This window comes from Lethenteron reissneri, chromosome 68 (assembly GCF_015708825.2).
Source record: "Lethenteron reissneri isolate LAM-NWPU_2019-01 chromosome 68, ASM1570882v1, whole genome shotgun sequence".
NCBI lineage: Eukaryota > Metazoa > Chordata > Hyperoartia > Petromyzontiformes > Petromyzontidae > Lethenteron > Lethenteron reissneri.
The window spans coordinates 7,223,576-7,246,617 of NC_083846.1; the positions used below are offsets into that span (position 1 = coordinate 7,223,576).

General features: G+C 54.9%; 1 protein-coding gene across 2 annotated transcripts; it reads right to left on the reverse strand.

Annotated features, from left to right (window-relative positions):
* Positions 1–385: 385 nt before the first annotated feature.
* DHCR7 (7-dehydrocholesterol reductase) lies at positions 386–21,229 on the reverse strand. Of its 2 annotated transcripts, XM_061579163.1 has the most exons (9): positions 21,093–21,147; positions 17,800–17,977; positions 11,912–12,036; positions 9,760–9,982; positions 9,168–9,258; positions 7,689–7,902; positions 6,727–6,931; positions 5,901–6,032; positions 386–4,720 (listed from the first exon to the last, which is right to left on the reverse strand). In XM_061579163.1, the coding sequence occupies exons 2-9, from the start codon at positions 17,809–17,811 to the stop codon at positions 4,256–4,258; spliced, it is 1,467 nt and encodes a 488-aa protein (XP_061435147.1). In that variant the 5' UTR covers positions 17,812–17,977; positions 21,093–21,147; the 3' UTR covers positions 386–4,255. The 2 variants fall into 2 exon arrangements, with proteins under 2 accessions (XP_061435147.1, XP_061435148.1); XM_061579164.1 differs by lacking the exon at positions 17,800–17,977 and having other exon boundaries at positions 21,093–21,229.
* Positions 21,230–23,042: the final 1,813 nt, after the last annotated feature.

Here is a 23,042-nt window from a genome sequence, read left to right on the forward strand (position 1 = left end):
TTGGGTGAATGAGTGGGTGAGTGGGTGATTAGGTGAATGAGTGGGTGAGTGAGCGGGTGGGTGGATGAATGGGTGGGTATGTGGGTGGGTATGTGAGTGGGTATGTGGGTGGGTATGTGAGTGGGTATGTGGGTGGGTATGTAGGTGGGTATGTGGGTGGGTGAGTGGGTGAATGAATGGGTGGGTGAGTGGGTGGGTGGGTATGTGGGTGGGTGGGTGTGTGTGGGTGAGTGGGTGAGTGGGTGTCTGGGTGGGTGAGTGGGTGGGTGACACCGTGACACTGACACCGCGACACACTGACACCGTGACAGACACCGTGACACTGACACTGTGACACCGACATTAATTGAAAATCCGGATATAAAAAAATAACACACGACACCGCCAAAATCTAAAACGTTTATCCGAAAGCAGTTACACTTGATTATGAAATTCATCAACACCACCACCATCATAACAATAATAATTGTATTATAACTATTATGATTGGAACTGCCACGTGAAACATCGACTCCACACACAAACGTCTGTCCCGCGCACCCCCACGTCACACGCAAGCTGCAGGAGCCACCGCTGGCAGAAGACTCCTCCGCTACGGGGGAAGCTTCAGAGCCCTCTATCCGGGTATTTGGCCTACTCTTCCACGTGGGAGAGTAGGCCAAAGAGGTGCGAGTCGCACCCACATTTCACCCCACCCACATGGGTATGATTGGTATCCGTCCGTCGCTCCGACGTCAATTGGGGTCGCCGTGGAGGCGAGGAGATGTTGGCTCCCTCGGCTGGTGTGCAGGGCGTGGGTTCGATCACGACCCTGGCAATGCCTGCTGCTGCTGCTGTGTATTTGTAGTTTGCGTGTCTCTCATCATCATCATCATGACGGTGGTGAGATGTTAACTACATTCCCTGGTATGCAGAAGGTCGTGGGTTCTATCACGACCCTGACGCCTGCTGCTGTATATTTGGACTGTGTGTGTCTCTCTCTCCCCGTGGTCCTGAAGGTTTGTTCCTCTTGCACATTTAGAATCAACGTCACGCGTTCAGAGCAATTTGTCTGCTGCTATAAACTTTCCATGCGATGATAACGATGATGATGAGTCCACTTCGGCTGAGCTATCATGTGGTGGCCAGGTCGCTTCTGAAGAAGAGCCGCTACATAGCAACTCAGTGGGGCCTTACAGCTAGTAACATAAACACAACAGTTTAGTTTAGATTCAATGCGCTTTTGGGTTGTTATTTTATCGTTATTTTGATTCAGGTAAGTCTCACCGAGTCTCAAGACCCTCTTGCAGGAGGGTCCTGCGTCACAGGTAAGCTGGCGATGCTGCTGCTGCTGTGACCACGATTGAGTGATTTGCCCGAGGTTATTCCTCGGCACGGTATATCTCAATGAGCAATGGCGCTTCCTCTGTGTGTGGTCGATATCTCAGCTCTGGGCAACCCACCTAGAACAAGGGGAGCACGTAGCCACTGTGCGCGCACAAACGCACGCAGACATGCACGCAGACGCGCATACACACACGCAGACGCGCATACACACACGCAGACGCGCATACACACACGCACACGCAAAGACAACGATCCCTCCACCCCCATAAAGCTGCTAGTGAGCAGCACCTCTGAAGGCCGCCACCACACATTCACTCACACTCGCTCACATTCACTCACACACTCACACACACTCATTCTCACATTGTCACACTCTCTCACACTCTCTCAAACTCTCTCACATTCAGATTCACTCGCACACCCTTACCAACACCAATACCCACCATTCGCCTCGATGTGATGGTGACGTCACCAAAGGCGCATGTGCCAGGCCAGGTGCACTTTGAGGCCACGTGAAGTGTCGAAGGCTCGCTGGCAGGACATCACAGGAACAGACCCAGTAGGTGCCATGGGTTGGCTGAGATGACTGGCAGATGCACACAGCTGTACCCCCAACAATGCCGTATTTTAGCCACCCGGTGTTCCGCTCGTTGTGAGCCTCGCTCCTCTGCCCTCCGTTGTTGTTGGAGGGCGACTGCCTCCAATTGCCCAGTAGTGTCCTTCATGAGCCTCCTCCTCCACAGAGGCCGATCCTGACACTGCTGGTACCAGTCATTGGCAAGCTGCTTGGGCATGTGATGTCTGGGTATTCAGGCTACACGACCCAGCAACCGCAGCCTCGCCTGCCAGAGGAGCTCTCCAGATCTACAAGCTCCTCACACAATCCAGCCTGCAGGTTAAACCCAGGATGGATCGTAGGCAGGGCCAGCCTGAATGTGTTTAACTGGCTCACTCAATCACACACACACCCAGACGCACTCACACCCACTCCCGCTCACACCCACTCACTTTCACTCACACATACACTCACACCCACTCACTCACACCCACTCACTCACACACCCTCACTTTCACTCACAAAAGACAAAGATCTCCCCGTATAGATTGTACCAGACTGTTGGGGCAACTGCTGTTAGCGAGCACCTATGAAGGCCGGCACGGTACACAAGGGGGTGGGTGGCCAGCACCACGCCCGACCGCCTTTGTCTCGTCAGTGGCAATGTTGTTACACACCGCACCAGGTATTCATTTGAGGCTGAGTCGACCTAGGGAAGGCCCATGACCAGTTCAGATAATCGTCACCGGTGTTGGCCGTGAGCGGGAATCGAACTCGTGTCACACCCACTCACTCACTCACACCCACTCACACCCCACTCACCCACTCACTCACACCCACTCACTCACACCCACTCACTCACACCCACTCACTCTACAGAGGGGGGGAGCAAAGGGGGGGAGGCTGCACAAACTCCAGACAAAAAGCCGGCACCTGGGTCCGGAAACAAACCCCTGGCACTTCTCGCCACAAGGCGGCAGCATCCCCACCACCACCAACACCACCGTGACAGCCCTACAAGAGGTACGGTACACAGCACCGTGACCAGAGGTCGCAATCGGGTACCCGATACCCGTACCCTGCCCAATACCCGGTTACCCGTACCCGGCTGGGTACCGGCTGGGTACGGGTAGCCGTTTGCGACCCTGGTGCGGCCGGGTACGGGTACGGGTAAGGAATGAAAACCCGTTTGCGACCTCTGACCGTGACTCTACAAGAGGTAGGGCACACAGCACCGTGACTCTACAAGAGGCACACAGCACCGTGACTCTACAAGAAGCAGGGCACACAGCACCGTGACTCTACAAGAGGCACACAGCACCGTGACTCTACAAGAGGCAGGGCACACAGCACCGTGACTCTACAAGAGGCACACAGCACCGTGACTCTACAAGAGGCAGGGCACACAGCACCGTGACTCTACAAGAGGCAGGGCACACAGCACCGTGACTCTACACGAGGCAGGGCACACAGCACCGTGACTCTACAAGAGGCACACAGCACCGTGACTCTACAAGAGGCAGGGCACACAGCACCGTGACTCTACAAGAGGTAGGGCACACAGCACCGTGACTCTACAAGAGGTAGGGCACACAGCACCGTGACTCTACAAGAGGCACACAGCACCGTGACTCTACAAGAAGCAGGGCACACAGCACCGTGACTCTACAAGAGGCACACAGCACGGTGACTCTACAAGAGGCAGGGCACACAGCACCGTAACTCTACAAGAGGCAGGGCACACAGCACCGTGACTCTACAAGAGGCAGGGCACACAGCACCGTGACTCTACAAGAGGCACACAGCACCGTGACTCTACAAGAGGCAGGGCACACAGCACCGTGACTCTACAAGAGGTAGGGCACACAGCACCGTGACTCTACAAGAGGTAGGGCACACAGCACCGTGACTCTACAAGAGGCACACAGCACCGTGACTCTACAAGAGGTACACAGCACCACGACTCTAGAAGAGGCAGGGCACACAGCACCGTGACTCTACAAGAGGCACACAGCACCGTGACTCTACAAGAGGTACACAGCACCACGACTCTAGAAGAGGCAGGGCACACAGCACCGTGACTCTACAAGAGGCACACAGCACGGTGACTCTACAAGAGGCAGGGCACACAGCACCGTAACTCTACAAGAGGCACACAGCACCGCGACTCTACAAGAGGCAGGGCACACAGCACCGTAACTCTACAAGAGGCACACAGCACCGTGACTCTACAAGAGGCAGGGCACACAGCACCGTGACTCTACAAGAGGCACACAGCACCGTAACTCTACAAGAGGCACACAGCACCGTGACTCTACAAGAGGCAGGGCACACAGCACCGTGACTCTACAAGAGGCACACAGCACCGCGACTCTAGAAGACGTAGGGCACCATGCGGTACGGCACGGCATCCGTGTAGCGCCGCCAGTCGGCGCCGTACTTGGCCGAGCAGCGGTGCTCGTCACGCACGCAGCGGTGCACGAGCAGCACCCCGAGGTAGACGGCGTAGAAGTAGGGCAGCAGGTGCCCTCCGCCGCACGCCAGGCAGTACGCCAGCGCGCCCATCAGGTCGCCCGTGTAGTTGAAGTGGCGCGCCAGCCCCCAGAATCCCGACGCCAGCAGGCGGCTGCGGTGGCGCCGCCCGTCGGCGGAGGCGTAGGAGCACTCGAAGGAGCGTGGGGGGGATCCCCAGATGAGGCAGCGGCCGTCCGTGCGCCGGAAGAGGTCCTTCTGGTGGTTGCTCACGCGGAACACAAAGTAGCCCGACAGGCCCAGCAGCAGCACGCCCACCGCAGCCGGAGTGGACAGGCGCACCGGGTTGTAGACCAGGTAGAGGCCCTGCAGGAGCACGCGCAGGGTGGGGAGGGGGTTAGGAGGTAGCAGTAGGGGCAGTGAGATGTTGACGACCTCGCCCAGTATGCAGGATGTCGTGGGGTTGATCCCAACCCCTGATGCCTGCTGTATATTTGGAGTTTATGTGTCTCTCTCTCTCTCGACCCGTGGTCGTGTGGATATTTCTTCTCCAGGCCCTCCAATTTTTCCCCTCCACATTTAGAATCGACATTACTCGTTTAGAGTATTCCTTTCTTGCTATAAATTTCCACACGACGATGATAAGCTGCTTCATTGAGCTATCATGACGTGTGATAGCGAGGGTTGCTTCTGAAAAAGAACTACACAGCTCAGTGGGGCCTTACCTGGTAACAATAAAAAAAATAGTAAAACAACGATTAAAATATGATAGTGGGTTGGGTTGGCAGAAGGGAGTAGGGATCGGGGTAGCGGTAGGGATCGGTGAAGTGGTCGGGGTTAGAGGCGCCTCACTGCCTGAGGCCGATGAAGTCTCACTGGCACAATTCAATATCGACTTACGTCGACTCCTGAGCTGCGATGTGCATCCCTCCGAGACCCACCAGCCAAACACGGCCAACATTCGCGCCCCGTTCCTCTCTCGAGCGACAATCGCAGTGCGGTGATCACAGCCCTCCATCACCAAGCGGCAGAGCCATCAACGTTGCCCCGTCGTGAACAAAGTTTCGACCGCTACGGTGATTGATCGCTTAAGTCTACATGCCCCGAGTCGTTTACTGTCATTGTGGCTTTAGTTTCCAGGTGTAGTCGAGCGAGATTCGTTTCACAAGCTCTGAGTGGGTTACTCATTTCCCACTGTGAATAACGACCGTGATCGTCACTGTTAGCCTGACAGACGCACACATGGACGCACGGATGGATGGACGGATGGACAGACACAGGGACACACGGACAGATGGATGGACACAAGGACGGATGCACGGACAGACGGATGCATAGAAACACGGACGGAACGCACGGATGCACACACAGACGAAAGGTCACGTGGATGGGACGCACGGACAGCCACACGGACAGACGGATGGACTCACGGACAGATGGTCAGACACATGGACAGAACGCACGGACAGACGGATGCACGCGCAGACACTCCGAGCGCGCAGACACTCCGAGCGTGCGTGCTGCGTAGCGAGCACTGGCTGGGCACCTGCAGCGTGTAGAGGTAGGGCAGCCAGACGCAGTCACCCCAGCCCAGGTACCAGCCAAAGTGGTCGTGGCAGATGTCTATGGTCTTCAGGTACCACGCTTCGTTCCAGAAGAAGTCCAGCACGTAAATGGCCTGGGCGAAGAAAAGCAACCCAGGCAGTGCGTGTTAACGCAACTCGCCGCTTTAGATGGGGCCTGTTGTTGATGTGTTTAGTGATTAGTTTATTGCTCTCCTCCCCCCCCCCCCCGTACCTCCGATTAACGCAGTTGGCTACTTGTGGTGGTGCGAAAGAAGTTCAACGCACACACATACAAACTACTATACACTACACTATACACTACTATAGACTACACAACTATACAATACACTATACACTGCACTAAACACTACACTATACACTACTACACACGACACTACAATATACTACCCTCCTATATACTACACTACTAGACACGACACGAAACACTACACCACTCTAGTACATTAAGAGCTAATTTATTGGAGTGCTTTTTGTGTTTAGCGCACCTGGCTACATACGGTGCAAAAGAAGTTCAACGTACATCCTTCTGAGGAATGAATACGCTGGCTAGGAGATGTTAACTACCTCACCTGGCATACAAGAGGTCGTGGGTTCGATCCCGACCCTGACGATGCCTGCTGCTGTCTATTTCAGAATCAGAATATTTATTTAGACTGCAGGAGGAATCCGATAAGCTACAAAGCTCTTTGTAGGGGCACGAGGTCAGAACTTTACAACAACACAATACACACAAACGTGACAGTAGTGCAATGTACACCCCCCGCGTGTCGCCCCGCGTGTCCCTACCTGCAGCACGTTCACGAGCACCATGGAGTTGGTGACGTGTCCGTGCAGCTGCTGCTGCTTGGCAGCGAACGAGAGGTTGATGAGCGTCCAGGCCACGATGCCCGGGCGGCCGTTGAAGAAGAGCTTGAGGTCGAACCAGCGGCCGATGCGAGGGTTCAACTCGATGCCCATCATGAAGTCGTAGAACACGTTGCCCGTGAACTTGCTGCCAGCGGGAAACAACAACAACAACATGAACAACAACATGGACAATTACACAACCAATGGACAAAAACAACAACACAAACAACCGAGCGAGGATCTGTGAGTCTGTGGGTCTCTGTGTGAGTATGTGGGTCTCTGTGTGAGTCTATGGATCTGTGCGAGTCTACGAGTCTCTGTGTGAGTCTATGGGTCTCTGTGTGAGTCTATGGGTCTCTGTGTGAGTCTATGGGTCTCTGTGTGAGTCTGTGGGTCTCTGTGTGAGTCTACGAGTCTCTGTGTGAGTCTATGGATCTCTGTTTGAGTCTACGAGTCTCTGTGTGAGTCTATAGATCTCTGTGTGAGTCTATGGGTCTCTGTGTGAGTCTATGGGTCTCTGTGTGAGTCTATGGATCTCTGTGTGAGTATATGGGTCTCGGTGTGAGTCTATGGGTCTCTGTGTGAGTTTATGGATCTCTGTGTGAGTCTACGAGTCTCTGTGTGAGTCTAGGGGTCTCTGTGTGAGTCTATGGGTCTCTGTGTGAGTCTATGGGTCTCTGTGTGAGTCTACGGGTCTCTGTGTGAGTCTACGAGTCTCTGTGTGAGTCTACGAGTCTCTGTGCGAGTCTATGGGTCTCTGTGTGAGTCTATGGATCTCTGTGTGAGTCTATGGGTCTCTGTGTGAGTCTCTGCGTCTCTGTGCGAATCTATGGGTCTCTGTGGGAGCGACTCACTCACAGTAAGGAGTGGTGAGGTAGTGACCCACCCAGCCAGCGACTCACCAGTCTGCGGCGTTGCTAGGGAAGACGTAGGCCTTGAGCATGGCGAAGGCCGAGACGCCGTATCCCAGCAAGTTGGCGCACCACAGCAGCGAGCCCCAGTGGTCGAAGACGATGGTGGGAGAGAACCAGTGGAAGTAGGTCGCGTTGGCGGCCCACAGCAGGTGGGTGAGCAGCCAGGCCTGCAGGCCGTTCACCTGGTACAGCACCACCGCACCTGCCCCACAGGAATGGCGACGGTGATGGTGGTGATGGTGGTGATGATGGTGGTGGTTGTGATTATGGTGGAGGTGGTGATGGTGGAGGTGGTGATGGTGGTGGTGACCACGGTGATGGTGGTAGTGGTGGTGGTGGTGATGATGGTGGAGGTGGTGGTGGTGGTGGTGGTGACCACAGTGATGGTGGTGGTGACCAAGGTGATGGTGACGAGAGTCGATCAGGGCGGCAGGATGGTGGCAAAGTGGTGAGACTCGGGCCTTGCGGCGAGAAGCGCCTGGGTTCGATTCCTGACTTGGGAGCATGTGGGGAGTCTGGGTGTTCTTACGGTGAGTGAGTGAGTGTGAGTGAGTGTGAGTGAGTGTGGGGAGCGGTCGTGGTAGCTGTTAGTGCTGCGCTACGAACCTGGCGATCCGGGTTTGATTCCCGCCCATGGTCAACACCAGTGACGATTATCTGAACCGGTCCTGGGCCTCCCCTAGGTCGATTCAGCCTCAAATGAGTACCTGGTATGGTGTGTAAACATCACCACTGGGGAGAAAAAGGCGGCTGGGCGTGGTGCTGGCCACCAACCCCCTCGTGTGCAGTGCTGGTCTTTATAGGTGCTCGCTAACAGCACTTGCCCCAACAGTCTGTTAAAGGCTATATGGAGAATCTTTGATTTTGTAGGTGAGTGCGTGGGTGAGTGTGGGTGAGTGTGGGTGAGCATGGGTGAGCGTGGGTGAGCTTGGGTGTGTGCGTGGGTGAGCGTGGGTGAGTGTGCGTGGGTGCGCGTGGGTGTGTGCATGGGTTAGCGTGGGTGTCTGCGTGGGTGAGCGTGGGTGAGTGTGCGTGGGTGAGCGTTGGTGGGTGTGGGTGACCGTGGGTGTGTGCGTGTGTGAGTGTGGGTGAGCGTGGGTTAGTGTGGGTTAGTGTGCGTCGGGGTGGGTGGGTGAGTGTGGGTGGGTGAGCGTGGGTGTGTGCGTGGGTGTCTGCGTGGGTGAGCGTGGGTGAGCGTGGGTGAGCGTGGGTGAGCGTGGCTGAGCGTGGCTGAGCGTGGCTGAGCGTGGCTGAGTGTGCAGTTGGTGCAGTGCGATGTGAGGATTTAGTTTGTGCATTCACTGGTGATTGTTGTTTGTTGTTATTTGTCGCGGTATTTGTTGTTGTTATGTTTTGTTGTTGTTTGTTGCATTCTTTGTTGTTGTGTTATTTGTCGCCATGTTTGTTCTTATTGTTGTTTGTTTTTGTCGTCGTCGTGGTGTCGTCGTCGTGGTGTCGTGCGGCTACCTGCGGGAGTTCGTGCCCCCTCCTGCACCCCACCGGCGTAGCCGGGAACCAGCTTGTGGCAGACATCAGGCAGGCAGCGGTAGAGGAACGCCTGTGGCAGGCACGCGGGCACACAAGGTCACACAAGGTCACACAAGGTCACACAAGTTTCGATTTAAAGCTTTCGTGACTGCAGGGATTCATCTTCTTGGTTCTTTCGGTAAAGTCACGTAGAAGGGAAATAATAAAATAATAAAAATAAAACATAATACAATTATTCTCACGACGTTTCGGCCACAACGCAAGCAGCCGTCCTCAGGTGAAAACCAGGTCCTGGTTTTCACCTGAGGACCTGGTTTTCACCCGAGGACGGCTGCTTGCGTTGTGGCCGAAACGTCGTGAGAACAATTTTATTATGTTTTATTTTTATTATTTTATTACTTCCCTTCTACGTGACTTTACCGAAAGAACCAAGAAGATGAAGGTCACACAAGGTCACACAGCATGTGGACTAATCTCCATATGTTCCACACACAGCGTGTGGACACCCCCCTCTCACTCGCTCGCTCTCACCTGGAAGGAGATCACCCCCCGCTCGCTCGCTCGCTCTCACCTGGAAGGCGACCCACAGGAGGTAGACAGCACCAGCGGTGGACGTGATGGAGGGCGAGCGTGCCCAGATGTCGCGCAGGGTGGAGCGGCCCGAGTAGAGGTGGAGCAGCGGCTCAGCGAGCGAGCACTGGTACTGGTCGCAGGCCGTCACCAGCGCGAAGACGAGCAGTGGGGCGCAGAGTAGCAGCAGCACCACCGCAGACAGGGACAGCCAGTCCACCTCCCTGAGTCACCCACACACAGTCACCCACACACAGTCCACCTCCCTGAGTCACCCACACTGAGTCCACCTCCGACCTAAATTCTGGACCGGTTTCGATGTTCAGTATCTCGTCAGCAGCTTGCGAGACGCCATGCTGGTGAAGAGCCCGACGGCAGTGAGCAAGTCCCCGTATCTCTTAGAGATGGGTCCTGACCTGCTGATGAGGCACTGAATGTGGAGACCGGTGTGGTGCAGGGGCGAACGTGGGAAGCGGGAGGTGGGGTGGTGCAGTGTGTGTGGTGTGGTGCGATGTGCGTGATGTGCGTGGTGTGTGTTGTGTGTGTGTGGTGCGTGTGTGTAGTGTGGTGTGTGTGGTGTGTGTGGTGCATGTGGTGCGTGTGTTGTGGTGTGTGTGGTGTGTGTAGTGTGGTGTGTGCAGTGCGATGTGTGCAGTGCGATGTGTGCAGTGCGATGTGGTGTGGTGTGTGTGTAGTGCGGTGTGGTATGGTGTGTGTCGTGTGGTGCAGTGTAGTGTGGTGTGTGTCGTGTGGTGTGTGTGGTGTGTGTGTGTGGTGTGTGTGTAGGATGGTGCGGTGTGTATGGTGTGTGTGGTGTGCGGTGTGTGTGGTGTGTGCGGTGTGTGTGGGGTGTGTGGTTCATGTGGTGTGGTGTGTGTGGAGCGGTGTGGTCCAGTGTATGTGGTGTGTGTGGAGCGGGTGGTGCAGTGTGTGTGGTGTGTGTAGTGTGGTGTGGTAAGGTGCAGTGTGTTGTGGTGCGGTGTGGTGCAGTGTGTGTGTGTGTATGGTGTGTGTGTACGATGGGGTGTGGTGTGTCTGTGTGTTGCGGGGTGTGTGTGTACGCTATGGTGCAGTGTGTGTATGGGGTGTGTGTACGGTGCGGTCTGTGTGTACGATGCGGTGTGTGTGTGTGGTGTGTCTGTGTGCTGCGGTGTGTGTGGTGCGGTGTGTGTGGTGCGGTGTGTGTGTACGGTGTGGTATGTACGGTGCGGTGTGTGTGGTGCGGTGTGTGCGGTGTGTGTGTATGGTGTGTGTAGTGCGGTGCAGTGTGTGTGGTGCGATGTGTGTGGTGCGGTGTGTGCGGTGCGGTGTGTGCGGTGCGGTGTGTGCGGTGCGGTGTGTGCGGTTCGGTGTGTCGGGTGGTGTGGTGTGTGTGGTGCGGTGTGTGTGGTGCGGTGTGTGAGGTGCGGTGTGTGTGGTGCGGTGTGTGCGGTGCGGTGTGTGGTGCGGTGTGTGTGGTGCGGTGTCGGGTGGTGGTGTGGTGTGTGTGGTGCGTGCGGTGCGTGCGGTGCGGTGTGTCGGGTGGTGTGGTGTGCGTGATGCGGTGTGTGTGGTGCGGTGTGTGCTGTGCGGTTTGTGCGGTGCGGTGTGTGCGGTGCGGTGTGTGCTCTGCGGGGTGTGTGGGGCGGTGTGGTGCAGTGTGTGTGGTGTGTGTGGAGCGATGCGGTGCAGTGTGTGGTGTGTGTAGTGTGGTGTGGTAAGGTGCAGTGTGTTGTGGTGCGGTGTAGTGCAGTGTGTGTGTGTATGGGGTGTGTGTACGGTGCGGTCTGTGTGTACGATGCGGTGTGTGTGTGTGGTGTGTCTGTGTGCTGCGGTGTGTGTGTATGGTGCGGTGTGTGTGGTGCGGTGTGTGTGTACGGTGTGGTATGTACGGTGCGGTGTGTGTGGTGCGGTGTGTGCGGTGCGGTGTGTGTGTATGGTGTGTGTAGTGCGGTGCGTGTGGTGCGGTGTGTGAGGTTCGGTATGTCGGGTGGTGTGGTGTGTGTGGTGCGGTGTGTGTGGTGCGGTGTGTGTGGTGCGGTGTGTGAGGTGCGGTGTGTGTGGTGCAGTGTGAGGTGCGGTGTGTGCGGTGCGGTGTGTGTGGTTCGGTGTGTGTGGTGCGGTGTGTGTGGTGCGGTGTGTGCGGTGGTGTGGTGTGTGCGGTGCGGTCTCACCAGGCGCGTCCCCACTGCCCGGCTCCACAGGCTGCGTCCGCACTGTCACCAGGCCCAACGCCGTCCGGGTTCCCAGCCTTGGGTTTCCTCCTCACCGTCGCAGCGTCGCTCGCAGCCATCACGCCCTGCAACATCAACAACGACAACAACAGTCACGATATCAACTACATCAACATCGCCAACAGCAACATCATCAGCAGGTGAGAAAGAAATGCATCAAACAATGTCTCCCTTGAACCACTGCTGGTGAACATGCCCAGATGTGAGGGTCAAGGACTCTCTCTCGGTCGTGGTGTGAGTCCTAAAGGTCACGGCTCAGCTGTCAACAGCTGTTTACAGCTGCACCTTGACCACAGGTGCACAGGGCTCAGCTGTCAACAGCTCACACCCCACTCTGCACCATCTGACTAGCACATACACACAAAGACTCACACAGAGACCCACAACACACATTCAGAAACACATTTAGCGTATTTGGATACTGTTATTCATTTACCACGTGATAAGATACTTCATTGGTCAATCATTTGTGATAGCCACGTCGCTTCTGAACAAGAGCTATACAGCTCAGTGGGATTTCCTGGTACATTTTAAATAGCTTAGTTTCATCTGCATCACCAGCCGCATGGGAAAAATAAGTCTCAATGGTATTGGCCAAGGCCACATCTCCAATGCTGCATGGGGTGCCGCGGTGGTTCGGAGATGTTGACTACCTCACCTGGTATGCGGGAGGTCGTGGGTTCGATCCCAACCCTGACGATGCCTGCTGCTGTCTATTTGGAGTTTGTGTCTCTCTTTCCCTCTCCATGGGCGCCGTCCATAAATGACGTCACGCGATTTTGGACGATTTTTGCCCCCCCCCCCCCAGTCACACGGCGTCACAAAAAGTTAGACCCCCCCCCATAAATGTCACAAGCTCTGCCCCCCCCCCAAATAAATACATGCTTCAAATCGCTTTAAACTATTGTCATTTAATGTGGCGCTGCACTCTGATGTTGTAGGAGAAAATATGTATTAAAAAGTCTATTTAATTAAGTAGAACGTGTTGTCTATATTGATTTAAAGTTGCGCATTTTGATGTGACGTCACATTTCTCAAACCCCCCCCCTCGTCACACATCCGTCACAAATGTCTGACCCCCCCCCCCCCAGGTGCGTGACGTCATTTATGGACGGCCCCATGGTGGTTGCGTGGATGTTTCTCCGAGGAGTCCTCCGGGTGACGACAAGGCACTTCGTTGAACTATCAGTTGTGATGGGCAGGTCGCCTCCTTAACAAAAGAGCCACTGCAGAGCTCATTTGGGGCCTTTACCTGGTGAAGTAAAGAACAATTGGGATCAACCAAATGTTCTTTACGATGAGGATCTTGAGACTCGGCGAGGCTCTCCTTGGTAAGCAGCTCACCATAAATAAATAAATGATACCAACGAGGTGACCTTGCTTCTATGAACCAAGTGGGCTGCTCTTTGAACCCGAGGAGATAACGCTGGGGATCTAATCAGCTAATCAGAGGGCGCCCGGCCCCAGGGGGCATTAACTGAGCCACCACCGCCGCCACTACCACCGCCGCCATTACCACCGCCGCCACTACCACCGCCGCCACTACCACCGCCGCCACTACCACCGCCGCCACTACCACCGCCGCCACTACCACCGCCGCCACTACCACCGCCGCCACTACCACCGCCGCCACTACCACCGCCGCCACTACCACCGCCGCCACTACCACCGCCGCCACTACCACCGCCGCCAAAACCACCACCGCCAATACCACCACCGCCAATACCACCACCGCCACTACCATCACCCCAATACCACCAACCCAATACCACCACCCCAATACCACCAACCCAATACCACCACCGCCAATACCACCACCGCCAAAACCACCACCGCCACTACCACCACCGCCACTACCACCACCGTCACCGCCACCGCCACTACCGCCACGACCACCACCGCCACTACCACCCCTATCACCACCGCCACTACCACTACCGCCAAAACCACCACCGCCACTACCACCACCGCCACTACCACCACCGCCACTACCACCACCGCCACTGCCACCACCGCCACTGCCACCACCACCACTATCACCGCCAAAACCACCACCGCCACTACCACCACCCCAATACCACCACCGCTACCGCCACTACCGCCACTACGGCCACGACCACCACCGCCACTACCACCACCGCCACTGCCACCACCGCCACTGCCATCACCGCCACTGCCATCACCGCCACTACCACCACCGCCACTACCACCACCCCAATACCACCACTGCCACCGCCACTACCGCCACCACCGCCACGACCACCACCGCCACTACCACCACCGCTACTACCACCACCGCCACCCCACTACCACCACCGCCAAAACCACCACCGCCACTACCACCACCCCACTACCACCACCGTCACCGCCACCGCCACTACCGCCACGACCACCACCGCCACTACCACCCCTATCACCACCGCCACTACCACTACCGCCAAAACCACCACCGCCACTACCACCACCGCCACTACCACCACCGCCACTACCATCACCCCAATACCACCACCGCTACCGCCACTACCGCCACTACGGCCACGACCACCACCGCCACTACCACCACCGCCACTACCGCCACCGCCACTGCCACCACCGCCACTGCCATCACCGCCACTACCACCACCGCCACTACCACCACCCCAATACCACCACTGCCACCGCCACTACCGCCACCACCGCCACGACCACCACCGCCACTACCACCACCGCTACTACCACCACCGCCACCCCACTACCACCACCGCCACTACCACCACCACCACTACCATCACCGCCACTACCACCATCGCCACTACTGCCACAACCACCACCGCCACTACCACCACCGCCACTACCGCCACTATCACCACCGCCACTACCACCACCGCCAATGTAAGGGCCCCACTGCTTAGCCGGGAGTCAGCTCAGCAGGGAGTCGGCTCAGTCAGGAGACTGACACGCTCGCAGCCCATGCATGTGTGTGTATGTACACACGCGCATGTGTGTACATACACACACACAAACATGTGTGTACATACACACACATACATGTGTGTACGTGTGTGTGCAGCCTGTAACAGACTGTTGGGGCAAGTGCTGTTAGCGAGTAGCAGCACCTGTGAAGGACGGCACAGCACACGAGGGAGTTGGTGGCCAGCACCACGCCCGACCGCCTTTGTCTTCCAGAGGGGCGATGTTTTACCACACCATTCATTTGAGGCTGAGTCGACCTAGGGGAGGCACCATGACCGGTTCAGATAACTGCCATTGGTGTTGGCCATGAGTGGGAACCGAACCCCATGTCGCCGGTTTTGATTCAATGTTAATAATATACTATAATGCAATGTGAATTATGTACTATAATGCAATGTTGATACTGTCATGGTTCATTATAAAGTTAGAAATACCGCTCATGTTGTACGCATGTTGAATTTCTCTCGCATCGCACGTAGCCAACCCTGATAATCGGATGTGCGGGTGGGGATTGACAACAAAAACAACTCTTCATGTGGCACACATTGCCATGCCCGATCAGCTTCTGGCTCATCATCATCGCGTGGAAATTGATAGCGGCCACAAACTCTAAACGTGTAGTGATATTGATTCTAAACGTGGAGGGAAAAAAAAACGGAGGACCTGAAGAAAAGTCCACGCGACCACAGGGAGACCCCGAGAGAAACTCCAGCTATACAGCAGCAGCAGGCGTCAGGGTCGGGATCGAACTCACGACCCCCTGTGTACCAGGCGAGGTCGTGAACATCTCACAGCCACCGCCGTACCCTGCGCTGTGAACCTGGCGACTAGAGAGTTTGATTGTCGAGCATAACCACCAACAGTGGTGACGATTCATCTGAACTGGTCCTGGGCCTCCCCTAGGTCGACTCAGCCTCAAAAGACTTCCTGATGTGGTGTGCAAACATCACCACTGGGGAGACAAAGGCGTCCGGGCGTGGTTCTGGCCACCCACCCCTTCGTGTGCCCTGCCGGCCTTCATAGGTGCTACTCGCTTGCAGCACTTGCCACAACAGTCTGTTTAGGCTATACGGGGGATCTTTGTCTTTTTTGCCTAATCTCTCTTACCGGCACCACGGGAGTCAGAAACACAAACAACTCGCAATGTCTCCTTCATCTGTCTCTCCACATTCAAATAATATAAAGTATTCACATAAACAGATACCCAGAGACTCACACACAGACATATAGACACACACACAGATACCCATAGACTCTCTCACACACACAGACCCATAGACGCACACACACACAGATACCCATAGACACTCATAAAGAGACCCATAGACACAAAGACCCATAGACACAGTGACCCATTGACTCACACAGAGATCCATAGACTGTACACAGAGCCACACACTCACACAGAGACACACACTCACACAGAGATCCACAGACTTACACAGACACACAAACTCACACAGAGATCCACAGACTCACACAGAGACACACAAACTCACGCAGAGATCCACAAACTCACACAGAGACACACACAAACTCACACAGAGACACACACACACACCCACACAGAGACCCATAGTCTCACACAGAGACCCATAGTCTCACACAGAGACACACAAACTCACACAGAGATCCACATTCACACAGAGACACACACATTCACACAGAGACACACACACTCACACAGAGATCCACAAACTCACACAGACACACACTCACACAGAGACACACATACTCACACAGAGACACACACACACACTCACACAGAGACCCATAGACTCACACAGAGACACACAAACTCACACAGACTCACACAGACTCACACACACTCACACAGAGACCCATAGACTCACACAGAGACACACAAACTCACACAGAGACCCACATACACTCACACAGAGACCCATAGACTCACACAGAGACACACAAACTCACACAGACTCACACACACCCCCACACAGAGACACACACACACTCACACAGAAACCATAGTCTCACACAGAGACCCATAGACTCACACATAGACACACAAACTCACACAGACTCACACAGAGACACACACACACACTCAAACAGAGACCCATAGACTCACACAGACACACACACACTCACACAGAGACCCATAGACTCACACAGAGACACACAGACACACACACACACCCACACAGAGACACACACACACCCACACAGAGACCCATAGTCTCACACAGAGACCCATAGACTCACACAGAGACACAAAAACTCACACAGAGATCCACACTCACACAGAGACACACAAATTAACACAGAGACACACACACACTCACACAGAGATCCACAAACTCACGCAGAGACACACACTCACACAGAGACACACATTCACTCACGCAGAGACACACATTCACTCACGCAGAGACCCATAGACTCACACAGAGACACACAAACTGACACAGACTCACACAGAGACACACACACACACTCACACAGAGACCCATAGACTCACACAGAGACACACAAACTGACACAGACTCACACAGAGACACACACACACACTCACACAGAGACCCATAGACTCACACAGAGACACACACACCCCCACACAGAGACACACACACACTCACACAGAGACCCATAGACTCACACAGAGACACACACACACCCACACAGAGACACACACACACTCACACAGAGACCCATAGACTCACACAGAGACACACACACACACTCACACAGAGACCCATAGACTCACACAGAGACACACAAACTGACACAGACTCACACAGAGACACACACACACACTCACACAGAGACCCATAGACTCACACAGAGACACACAAACTGACACAGACTCACACAGAGACACACACACACACTCACACAGAGACCCATAGACTCACACTTCTCTCCATCTGTCGGCCCGGGCTCTCACCCCCCCCCGTCCCCAGCTCCCGCTGTGTGCACGTGCGCGTCGAACGCCGGGAGGTTGCATTCACCACAAAGGCAAAGCTCCCCCCTAAAGGCTAGGCAGGCTGTTGGGGCAAGTGCTGCTATAGCGAGCAGCAGCGCCCATGAAGCCTGGCACGGCACACAAAGGGGGGGGGGGGGGCAGCACCACGATGGATACTCCACGCACCGCGCCAGCTACTCATTCACTGCTGGGGAGACCTAGGGGAGGACCGGTTCAGGCAATCGTCACTGGTGTTGCTGGTTATGAGCGGCTCTCCATAATGACATTACACACCCGCCCATTACACACTCACCCACCCATCACACACACACCCATCACACACACACCCATCACACACACATCTCACCCATAACACACACACACCCATCACACACACACATCACACACACCCATCTCCCACACCCATGTCACACACCCATCACACACACACCCATCTCACCCATCACACACACACCCATCACACACACCCATCTCACACACCCATCTCACACACCCATCTCACACACACACCCATCTCACCCATCACACACACACCCATCACACACACACATCTCACACACCCATCTCACACACAGTGGCGGCTCCTGCAAAATCTCTCAGGGGGGGCAAATGTCTGGATGATTGATAAGGATAAGGTCCACCCATGCAATGGATAAATTAACAGCCTAAGCATGTAAAGGCAACTTCACTTCTTTAATATTAATGAAAAATAAAGTGACTCTTACAATACATCTTGTTTGTTTCTATACTCACTATTAAAACAAACCACTCAAGTTTATTTTATTAAAGATTCCACTAGGTGGAAACAAATTATATTGTTGGATGAAACGTGCTTACGTATGATGACGTAAGCACGTATGATGACGTAAGCACGTTAGGGCGAGCCCTCCCGGAAGCCATAGAGAATGCATTGCAGCGCCCCCGTTCGAAAAAAAACATCTTTGAATGTAAGTCTATGGGGCCACTCGGGGCGATTCTCAGCCGGAGGGAAATCGCCCAAAAAGAGGCGATACTCCACAGAACGTGACATGACGCTGATTGGACTATATCCAGAGGCACAGTGACGGCTAGCGTGACTCTGTGGTTGAATGACATTGGTGGTGCGTCGCCCAATCGCCCTAATGAAGAAACCGCCCCTGCTCACACACCCATCTCACACACACACCCATCACACACATCTCACCCATCACACACACACCCATCTCACCCATCACACACCCCCATCTCACACACACATCACACACACACACATCTCACACTCCCATCACACACACACACCCATCACACACACACCCATCACACACCGATCACACACACACCCATGTCACACACACACACCCATCACACACACCCACCACACACACACTCATCTCACACACACACCCATCTCACACACCCATCTCACTCACACACCCATCTTACACACCCATCTCACACACCCATCTCACGCACACACCCATCTCACACACCCATCTCACTCACTCACAGACACATCACACACACCCATCACACACACCCATCTCACACACCCATCTCACACACCCATCTCACACACCACCCATCTCACACACACACATCCATCTCATACACACCCATCTCACACACCACCCATCTCACACACACACACATCACACACACCCACCACACACACACACATCCATCTCACACACACCCATCACACACACACACATCACACCCATCACACACACACACCCCCATCTCACACACACACATCACACACACCCATCACACACACACACCCCCATCTCACACACACATCACACACACCCATCTCACACACGCATCTCACCCATCACACACACACCCATGTCACACACACACCCATCACACACACACACCCATCTCATACAGCACACACACACACCCATCTCACACATCACACACACACACCCAGCTCACAAACACATCTCACACACACACATCTCACACACACACATCACACACACACACATCTCACACATCACACACACACACATCTCACACACACCCATCTCACACACACACACACCTATCTCACACACACACCGCACACACCACACACACACCACACATACACCACACACACACAACCCGCACACACACACTCATCCTAAAAACACACACATTCACTGGCAATGTTTACAGTTTAAACACGCACCCATCACATGCTCCCATCAACCCCATCACACGCTCCCATCACACGCTTCCATCACACCCATCACTCCCATCACACCCATCACTCGCTCCCATCACTCCCATCACCCATCACACGCTGCCATCGCTCCCATCACACGCTCCCATCGCTTCCATCACACGTTCCCACCCATCACTCCCATCACCCATCACACGCTGCCATCGCTCCCATCACCCCATCACACGCTCCCATCACCCCATCACACACGACCATCACTCTCATCACACAGCTCCCATCACTCCCATCACACGCTCCCATCACCCCATCACACGCTCCCATCACCCATCACACGCTCCCATCACCCCATCACACGCTCCCATCACCCCATCACACGCTCCCATCACCCATCACACGCTCCCATCACCCCATCACACGCTCCCATCACCCCATCACACGCTCCCATCACCCCATCACACGCTCCCATCACCCATCACACGCTCCCATCACCCCATCACACGCTCCCATCACTCCCATCACACACTCCCATCACACGTTGCCATCACCCCATCACCCAGTTCCCATCACCCATCACCCCATCACACGCTCCCATCACTCCCATCACCCGCTCCCATCACCCATCACACGCTCCCATCGCTCCCATCACTCCCATTACCCCATCACACGCTCCCATCACTCCCATCACACGCTCCCATCACTCCCATCACACGCTCCCATCACTCCCATCACACGCTCCCATCACTCCCATCACACAGCTCCCATCACCCCATCACACGCTCCCATCACTCCCATCACACGCTCCCATCACTCCCATCACAGGCTCCCACTTACATCACTCTACTCTGCAGTTGCTAAGCACAGGCCCGCAAGGACCACACATCGCCAAGCGTGCGAGCAACACGCAACACGATCGATTGCGCGAGATTCTTCGCATCATCATCATTATCGTTGTTGTTGTATCACGATACCAGCTTGACAATGGCGGGGCCGGCCAGCAACAAGCAGCACTAACTCAATGGGAGTCGTAAATAATGTGAAGCCGGCACGCGAGCTGCGCTTTCTTCTCTCACCTGCTTCGCCTTTTCCTCTTCGTCTCTCCGCGTGTCTCCAGCTCGTCTCCCCGCGCGCCTTTGTCTCTCCTCCTCCGCCGCCGTGGGGCGTCGAGTTCTTATCGGGGGGGCGGGGCTGAGGCTCTAATGGGGCGGGGCTGGCGGGCGAGGAGGAGGGGGCGGGGTCAACGAGGGCGCCCCGCCCGACCGCCCCACGTGACCCTGGCGCGCGAGCGCCTCGCTTGCCCACCCCCCACCCCCATTGGCTGGCACCGCTCTCCTCACCGCTCGCGCGCTCATGAATATGCAAATTGCAGGAGGGGTCGGGGGCAAAACAAAGATAAAGATCCCCCCGAGTACCCTGAACAGGGGCAAGTGCTATTAGCGAGCGCCTATAAAGGCCGGCACGGCACACGAGGGGGTGGGTTGCCAGCACCACGCCCGGCCGCCTTTGTCTCCCCAGCGGCGATGTTTACACACCGCTACACCAGGTACTCATTTGAGGCTGAGTCAACCTAGGGGAGGCCCAGGACCGGTTCAGATTGTCGTCACTGGCGGTTGGCCGTAAGCGGTCGCCAGGTCCGTAGTGCAGCGGAGCGCTCACGCGCATTGCGCATGCGCAGTGAGCGTTCACGCGAGCCCCCCCCCCCCCCCCAGGCGGCCATGTTGCCCAGGGAAGTGTCCACCACGTGAAGCTTAATGCCACGCGACTTCTTCACCTTGCAGACCCCTCGTGAGCGCCCTGCCTCGCTAGAGACCAACTCGGACCTTAGTGGTCACCCCGTGCCCATATCAATCTCAACGTTCATCCTTCAAAGTCCCATCACAAGGGAGAAACACAAATAGACATTTATTTTTTGCCCCAATTGAAACGGCTGTACGAGATGGTTAAACCGACATTGGTTCAAAGAAGCCCAACTGCTGACGAGACCCCACATGTCAAACAACGTTTCGCTGGTGTTGAAACCAATGCTAGTGAAATAGCATCTCTCAGAAGGTTGTGTGGCTAAGTGGGAATGTGTAAAATACTTGGATAGATTTCGTTTTATGTGGAGGGACAGCTATTGCAGCTAACGAGGCGAATTGCCATCCAGTTATTCTGGCAATGTTCTTGCAGCGACTTATAAGCATAGACCAGGGGTCGGCAACCCCTTCAAAGAAGAAGAGGCGCCATTGTTATTTTTGATCTTTGAACAAAATATTTCGCATCACACGCAGAGCTGCTTCTTTGTGTGGGTCTCTGTGTGAGTCTGTGGGTCTCTGTGTGAGTTTGTGGGTCTCTGTGTGAGTTTGTGGGTCTCTGTGTGAGTCTGTGGGTCTCTGTGTGAGTTTGTGGGTCTCTGTGTGAGTTTGTGGGTCTCTGAGTTTGTGGGTCTCTGTGTGAGTTTGTGAGTCTCTGTGTGAGTCTTTGGGTCTCTGTGTGAGTCTTTGGGTCTCTGTGTGAGTCTATGGGTCTCTGTGTGCGTCTGTGGGTCTCTGTGTGAGTCTTTGGGTCTCTGAGTCTATGGGTCTCTGTGTGAGTCTGTGGGTCTCTGTGCGAGTCTATCGGTCTCAGGCAAAGCCCGCTGAGGTATTAACTTGTTTTTCAGAAGTGACCTCCACAAATGATAGCTTAACAAAGTGGCCCATCATTTGGACATTTACAGCAGCAAATTAATCTACATCATCTCCATGCATGTTTCTAAATGTGGAGGGAAAAGCCAGAGGACCCGGAGAAAAAATGCCATGCGACCACGGGGAGAGAGAGACACCGCAAACTCCAAATATACAGCAGCAGGCGTCAGGGTCGGGATCAAACCCCCGAACCTCCGGTATGCCAGGCAAGGAAGATAACATCTCACCACCACCTTGTAATAAAGTAGGCACTGATAATGGGTTGACAGGTATGAATTGGCGACAACAAAATGCACACCAATCGAACTACCATTGTTGAAGAATAACTAAGGGGGAGTTGAGCGAGAACACACAAAC